The sequence below is a fragment of the Solanum verrucosum genome, unplaced genomic scaffold (genome assembly GCF_900185275.1).
Source record: "Solanum verrucosum unplaced genomic scaffold, falcon-dt-bn FXZP01000261.1, whole genome shotgun sequence".
Lineage (NCBI taxonomy): Eukaryota > Viridiplantae > Streptophyta > Magnoliopsida > Solanales > Solanaceae > Solanum > Solanum verrucosum.
The window spans coordinates 13,100,134-13,108,016 of NW_026019969.1; the positions used below are offsets into that span (position 1 = coordinate 13,100,134).

The 7,883-nt window shown below is 29.7% G+C and overlaps 2 protein-coding genes across 2 annotated transcripts; both read left to right on the forward strand.

The window, feature by feature from the left end:
* The first annotated feature begins 1,409 nt into the window (after positions 1–1,409).
* LOC125815396 (uncharacterized) lies at positions 1,410–2,094 on the forward strand. Its single transcript, XM_049494859.1, has 2 exons — positions 1,410–1,668; positions 1,832–2,094. Exons 1-2 carry the CDS (start codon positions 1,410–1,412, stop codon positions 2,092–2,094), a joined length of 522 nt encoding a protein of 173 aa, XP_049350816.1.
* A 3,322-nt stretch (positions 2,095–5,416) lies between these two features.
* Positions 5,417–6,182, forward strand: LOC125815073 (uncharacterized). Its single transcript, XM_049494472.1, has 2 exons — positions 5,417–5,730; positions 5,845–6,182. Exons 1-2 carry the CDS (start codon positions 5,472–5,474, stop codon positions 6,180–6,182), a joined length of 597 nt encoding a protein of 198 aa, XP_049350429.1. The 5' UTR covers positions 5,417–5,471.
* Positions 6,183–7,883: the final 1,701 nt, after the last annotated feature.

Here is a 7,883-nt window from a genome sequence, read left to right on the forward strand (position 1 = left end):
GCCTAAAATATATAAACGGCCACGGATTTAAGTTCTACATACATTTGATAGTGTAATTTTTGTTTTAGCCATACTGTGTTAGAGTTTTGCCCTGATTTTCTTACCTGAAATTTATTTTTTTTCTAAGAGAAAAGACAAAATATTATCATAAATGTTTTTACTTTTCCTGTTCAGGAAAATATAATTTTCTTTCATATTTGGTTTATTCTTTCCTTAGAGGGAAAGTTTGGAGATCTATAAATTGAAGATCCCTATTTTCATAACATAATCCACATAGAATCCACAATGTTGATGTTTAGAGAGTTCTGTTTATGGGGAGATTTTTTCTCTATAATTTTAAGGTTTTTTTTAGTTTTATAATATGTAGGCCAATTGGCCAAATTTCATATAATAATATTTTGATTTTTAGTATAAGTACGTTTTTGTCAATCTGATTTATCAACCATATGATTTGCAATTGTAACCTTTCGCATGACGCCATAATCACTTTCGAACCCAACACTGTGTTGGGTTCGAAAGTGATTAGGGCGTAATGCGGAATCTTATAATTGCAAATCATGACATTGAGAAATCAGATGACAAAAACTTATACTAAAAATCAAAATATTATTATATGGAATTTGGCCAACCGACCTTCATATGAAAAACTAATAAAAATATTAAAATTGTAGAGAGAAAATCTCCACATAGACAAAAGTATGTGAACGACTACATTGTAGATGCTATTGTTATACTATGAGAATAAAGATCTTCAATTTATAGATCTCCAAACTTTTCCTCTAAGGGTAGAATAAATCAAATATGATAGAAAATAACTTTTTCTTTTTAGAAAAAGTTAAATCATTTATAATAATACTTTGACTTTTCTTTTATGGAAAAAATAAATTTCAAATAAAATAAGAAAATCAAGGCAAAATCCTAACACACTACTCTAATATGCAAACATATGAAAAGTGAAAACTTAAGTTAAACATGTTTAATAGAGAAATATATGAACCCCTAATTAGGATATCTCAAGTGTAGAAGCGATGTGCAGCAAAAGTGCTAATTAGTAGGTCGAAATTAAAAGTGTGTAAGCAACTCGGTGAATTCGGTCAGTTACCATTTTCATAATCTTAAACTTTATTTTAAAGGAATAGGCGTAATTCATTACCAAGTCTCACGTTGAAAAACAAAAGTGAATTTTGGAAAAGGCAATCAAGTGTTTTTTGCACTAATTTTCTTGTCTCACCAACCTACTTCAAGGAAATGTTGACTCATTACATTTTCTAATTAGTCATAATTTTGTAGTTGCCTTACTATATATAGCCCATTATTTTGGCTTTCTCATCACCACACAATCAATTCCATTTTTCTTCTATCTTAATTGGCAAAACAAGAAGCTACCTATTTATTTGTGCAAAAAAATAATGACTTTGGCTAATGTACAAGCATTTTTGTTTCTTGTAGTGTTTTCCTTCATGTTTGTCCTTAGTATGGCAAACTTTAACTACACTTGGGCCGGAGGAAAGTGGAACAAAACCAATTGCCCCTATGGTAATAATCACCCAAATGCAACTCAAACTTCAAATAAGTTCAACGTTGGTGGTTCCGAAAATTGGCATTATGGCTTCGACTACATGGATTGGGCTCGCAAGAATGGTCCTTTCTTTGTCAATGACACTTTAGGTACGTACGTCTTCTTTCATTTTAAAAAATTGAAAGGAATATAGAGTTACCCATCGCTATTTATTGATGACAACTCTAAAAAAATAAAGGAGCATGCATTAATTATTTCCTTATTAGCTAATTTAAATTTCTAAATTCATTTATGTACGTATGCAACATGCAGTTTTCAAGTATGATCCACCAAATTCCAACGGTGGATTTTCACACAGTGTATACTTATTACCAAACTATTGGAGCTTCATAAAGTGTGACTTGAGAAGAGCTAAGAGGATAGCAAATCCGAACCAGGGTGCAGGGAAAGGATTCGAGTTTGTGCTGAAGAAATCAGAGCCTTACTTTTTTGCTTGTGGAGAGCATGGAGGCATACATTGCAACAACGGTACTATGAAGTTTGTTGTCATGCCACTCAAACGTTGGCCTTTCTGAGTTATGTTGTTGTTCCAAACTGTTGGAGAATTACGGCACCAAATACAATACTAGTTATAACTTTTTGCATTTTACTTATGTTTGGAACAAATTAGAATAACGTGTATTAAACTTATTTATTATTTATTGTAATTTTACTTTAATATGAATTTATATTGTATTTGGAGTTGTGACAAACAAAGATCGATTGATATTTGATTTGTTGAAAAAATTTAGTAATATTCTACGCAGTTTACGTGAAATTCTTAGGGAGCGATTCGACCATAAATTTTCAAATATTTTTGAGAAATTAGATTTGGGTGGAGTTTGAATTGAAGTTTCTATATTTATGTTTTGATCATAGTTTTTGAAAAACATATTCACTTTTTTTTATGAAAAACATAAAACATGTCTGATCTATTCATAAGTTTTAAAAAATTATTTAAATTATCAATCTATTTGACAAAAAAATATTATTTTTATAATGTACTAGATAATACATTTATCAAAAAATCAGAGCACAAACTTTTAATAAAAACTACTAATAACATGATTATAGATTGTTATAAATCGTCAAATTATAATTAATTACAAATATCCCAGGCAAGAATAATAATAATAATAATAATATAACAACAACAACCACGATAGTTGTTGAAATCTAGAGACAAAACTCCATTAACAATCTGTGATGAACCTCCATAGAAGCTTGAAGAAGAAAGAAGAAGAAGAGAGAAACTCTTCTGTGTATTGAAAAACTTGAGAATACAAAATACATGTTCAAGCTAATTTATACAACAATGTAAAATCAACCAGCTAACTACTAAAACAACTTAGCTAACTAATTATGTTTAACACTAACAACTGCACTAACTGACTCTAACTACTTTTTCTGTTAATTAGTCTAATCAATCTCAACAATAGTAAATAGCTATTCATTAATATATATAATCTTCCCACCTTAATATTCAAACCATTTCTTCACATCGAGTACACATTTTCAGATTATCAAAATCAAATGAACATTGTTACTTTGAAGGGTTGGGTATTTTGATTTATAGTTGGAGACATAATTGATAGACTTTTTTATATATATAAAATATAAAAGTTTGGAATAAATCTTAGAATTTTAATAGAACTTCACAAAGTATAATTTGAACTAAAATCACCTTGTTCTTCATTTTTCTAGATCTTGGTTTTTTACTAAAATATTTTGAACTTAGCAATATTTAATTAATTTCATTTTGGTTTTTCTTTATACTCATCTTTGAAGAACTCAACAATATTTATTTTTTGTTTTACTCACTGCCTTTTCCACAATTTGTCCCATTAGCTCCGGCCACAATGACTTACCTACACACACATTAACAAATACAATCTCACTTTTTTATTTTTGTAAGAGTCATTCGTTATAACAATATTGTTACAATTAAATCAGGTTATAAAATTTAACAGAAAATTAACTAAGCAGAAATCTTGCACTGTTCAAACGGACACCTAGCAGTACTCATATTTGGCTAATTAGTTCTCTAATTATATTATAGATGTGCAATTGTTTGTAGAAAATAATTCTGGGGTGTCTTTATTTATGGGTGAAATTTGTCTTTGGTTTTAATAATTTTTTCCGTATTTGAAAATTTACTTAGGAGTTGAAAAATAGAGAACTTAAGGTTAGTTATTTAATTTATTATCTTATATAGAGATATCAAACACATAATTATATTGGAAAAATACATAAATTGTATTCTAAATTCGTCACAAAAAAATATTTACACCCTCCAAAAATTTTTTCCCCTAACTGCATCAATTTGTACGTGCTTGCGCTAAAAGAATTTCAAAACAAATTAAAATGTTTGTTTTTTTTAGTACATTTTATTTTAACTAGTATATTTGTCCACATTTCTCACAGATTTATTTTGTGAAAACAAATATAATTTTTGTCAGGGATTTGCCTTGTTTTTTTGTTTCAAAGTAAGTATAACCTTAATTAGTTTTCCCTTTTTTGAAAGGAAATACTACTAAAAATATTAATTTTTTTCCATTAAAAAAAATGTTTACTAGCTATTCCTACAAATATTTTGATCAAATTGACGAGAAAAGAAAAAAAAAATCATACGAAAAAAAATTAGGAAGTTTCTCATTGTTGTAGTGAATATTTGTTCTCCGTCATGCATTTCATCATATTTAGTATTTATTACAATTTTAATGTTTTTTTTACAAATTAATTTACAGTCTGTGCCAAAAGTACGACGTACTGAACCCGATGCCAACGAGCTGCATCCGTGCCTCTATATGTGACATCTATTTAATTGATCGTAAACTATATGTACAAGTATAACTAGGAGTCAAAAATGAACCCAATTATAGGTAACCCGTCTAATTCGTCCAGAATTTTAGGGGTTGGGATCAAGATAATTTGAATTGGGTTCAATCTCAACCCATTCAAGCATAACCCATTTTAAGAGAATCCTCAATTGAGTCCAATTTTAATTTATCTCCAATTTCAACCCGTTTTAAAACTTTTTATTAAGATATGTTCCTATATTAAAGGTATGAATTATTATCTATTTAATATCTTTTAGGATTTATCTATCCATTTGTTACTTTTTTTTAAAAAAAAATCTTGAGTTGAAATTCAAATTGTGATTGTAAAAGTTAAATATCACTATGTTAAAATTATTGAGATTAAGCGGATCAAGACCCAACCCGTTTTTTAGCCCATTTGAGCCCAACCCATTTGAACTCAAAGTAAACTTGGGCGGGTCAAGACCCAACCCGATTTCTATTTCAACCCATTTTAATATCTCTAATTTCAACCCAACCCGCCTATTTGACACCCCTATGTACAACCACCGATATAAGTCATGGTATAATTTTTACTATAGCCACTGCTCTATGTGCAAACCTTTGAACACAGAAAAATAAGTAAAACTTGTAAAACATGTTTAATAGAGAAATAATATATGAACCCCTAATTATTTAGGATATATATATTTCAATTCTCAAGTGTAGAAGCAAATGCTCTAAATTCTAATTAGTACGACGAAAAGTGTCTAACAACTCAGTAAATTGGGTCCGTAACCACTTTGATATTCTTAGAAATGAATTTTGGGTGCAGTGGTGGACTTAGAGATAGTTAATTACCAAGTCTCATTTTGAAAAAGAAAAAAGGCAATGAAGTGTTTTTTGCACTAATTTTCGTGTCTCACCAACCAACTTCAACAAAATGTTGACTCTTTTTTGTTTTCTCATTTCCTAATAATTAGTCATATTTTTGTATTTGCCTTGCTATATATAGCCCATCATTTTGGATCTATCATCACCACAATCAATTCCATTTCTCTTCTATCTTCATTGGCTAAACAAGAAGCTACCTATTTATTTGTGGCAAAAATATAATGACTTTGGCTAATGCACAAGTATTTTTGTTTCTTATAGTGTTTTCCTTCATGTTTGTCCTTAGTATGGCAAACTTTAACTACACTTGGGCCGGAGGAAAGTGGAACAAAACCAATTGCCCCTATGGTAATAATCACCCAAATGCAACTAAAACTTCAAATAAATTCAACGTTGGTGGTTCCGAAAATTGGCATTATGGCTTCGATTATATGGATTGGGCTCGCAAGAATGGCCCTTTCTTTGTAAATGATACATTAGGTACGTATGTCTTCTTTCATTTTAAAAATTGAAAGGAATATATATAGAGTTACATGTCGCTATCTTGCTTATTAGCTTTAAATTTCTGAATTCGTTTATGTATGCAACGTGCAGTTTTCAAGTATGATGCACCGAACCCAAATGGAGGATTTCCACACAGTGTATACTTATTACCAAACTATTGGAGCTTCATCAAGTGCGACTTGAGAAGGGCTAAGAGGATAGCAAATCCGAACCAGGGTGCAGGGAAAGGATTCGAGTTTGTGCTGAAGAAATCACAGCCCTACTTTTTTGCTTGTGGAGAGCATGGGGGAATCCATTGCAACAATGGTACTATGAAGTTTGTTGTCATGCCACTCAAACGTTGGCCTTTCCGAGTTACGTTGTCTTTACGGCACCAAATACAATACTTAGTAACTTTTTGCACTCTAGTTTTGTTTGGAACAAAATAACGAGTCTTAGCGTTGAGTACACTTATTAGATACACTCCTATATTGGAATTTTATTTTGGATTTATTGTGATTGAAGTTTTGACAAAAAATAAATAAATTGATAATTAATGAGATATATCTATGTAACTATTTCATGTTCAGATATTTGAATTGTTTACGAAATCTTGCAGATAATTAAGCTTGAATGTTTGCACGTTTTTTACTATAATCTGCCTTTTGAGTTTTGCACTTTGTCATATGTATTATTTTAAAATATTTTTTGACTTGAAATTTGAAATAGAAAGAATCAGAGAAACTAGAGAATATGTTGATGAGCTGACTCACTGCATTATTTCTTGTATTAAGTTAAAATTAGACTACATCACTATTTATAGAGAATTAAAGTAAATAGAATAGAAGGGGTTATGGGAATATGCTATTTTCTTTATTAATTCTAAGCTAAAAAGAAATATATTCTACACAGACGCAAAATTTCCCTTCCGATATGTAATTTTTGAGGTATTCACTATAAGTTGAGTAATTTTATTGCGACAAAAATGTAAATAGCATGACTTTATTTGAAAAAAATTCAGTATATATATATAAAGTAGACAAAAAAATAGTGACGTGACACCTCTCAGTGATCAAGGATTCTATTTATCTTTTTTCTCCTTTATTTGACTTTTTTTTCATTTAAAAATTTATAAAATATCAATTAATTAAATGACACTAAATTCTACAAAAATTTAGTTATATTAAATTGTTTGCACATTGATTTACAAATTATGGCTATTGCACTACTTCTATCCGTTAGTGCCATTGACCTTATTAACTCTCATTTAGAGTGTCTTTTATGTGCAATATTTAGTGTCTTCGGTTACATTTCTCTCATAATTGTACAGCAATTGCTTTTGCACGTTAACTCTCATTTAGAGAGTCATATTTTTGCACGTAATGGCAATATATGCCTTCTTTATTGATCGTATGTAACATTTAGACTATTTGTTTATCTTATTAAATTTTCCATATTATTATTATTCATTGTAAGGTAGACTTTTTCATCTATAAATAGTGATAGTTTTACTTTATTTTGTGTACAAGAAAATATTAAATGCATAAAAATTGGTAAAAAAATGAGTTCTTATTAGTTGAAGAAATGTGTTCTTTTTAGATGGTCCAATTGGTTACGATTAATTAAGAGACTCAAGAATAAATATATGTTCAATTCAACTTATTTAAATTAAACGAACTATATTTTCATAAATTAAATCTGATGCATTTAATAAAAAATACGAGATAGCATACAAATGTTGCTGCCCCTGTAATAGGACGATGTACGTAGTAGTAAACATAGATCTAAACTGAAAACAACTTTATTGATAGTAAAATTCCATTGAAATAAGGATAGAAATTGCAGACATATTTGAAATTAAAATAGATACTCAATGGAATTTAAGCATGAAACTAGTGAAGTTCAACAAATAACAGGTGGGAGAGCAACCTTGTTGGTGTCATCAATAAAAACAATGACACGAGCACAATCCACTGGCAGTGGAATTGGCTTCGACATGTTCAACACCTTAATGTGAACACTTGGGTTCTCTGTCTGAATTACACTCACTGCTTTGGCCACATTTGTTCCCATTAGCTCCGGCCACGATGACTTACCTATATACACACATTAACAAATACAGTCACATTTCTCTATACCAATCAATCGTT

What these genes read in the sequence shown, in the direction of transcription:
- LOC125815396 (XM_049494859.1), top strand. Translation starts at nt 1,410, where the DNA reads ATGACTTTGGCTAATGTACAAGCATTTTTGTTTCTTGTAGTGTTTTCC. An exon ending in CTTTGTCAATGACACTTTAG is followed by an intron (nt 1,669 to 1,831) that starts GTACGTACGTCT and finishes TGCAACATGCAG; the next exon opens with TTTTCAAGTATGATCCACCA.
- LOC125815073 (XM_049494472.1), top strand. Translation starts at nt 5,472, where the DNA reads ATGACTTTGGCTAATGCACAAGTATTTTTGTTTCTTATAGTGTTTTCC. An exon ending in CTTTGTAAATGATACATTAG is followed by an intron (nt 5,731 to 5,844) that starts GTACGTATGTCT and finishes TGCAACGTGCAG; the next exon opens with TTTTCAAGTATGATGCACCG.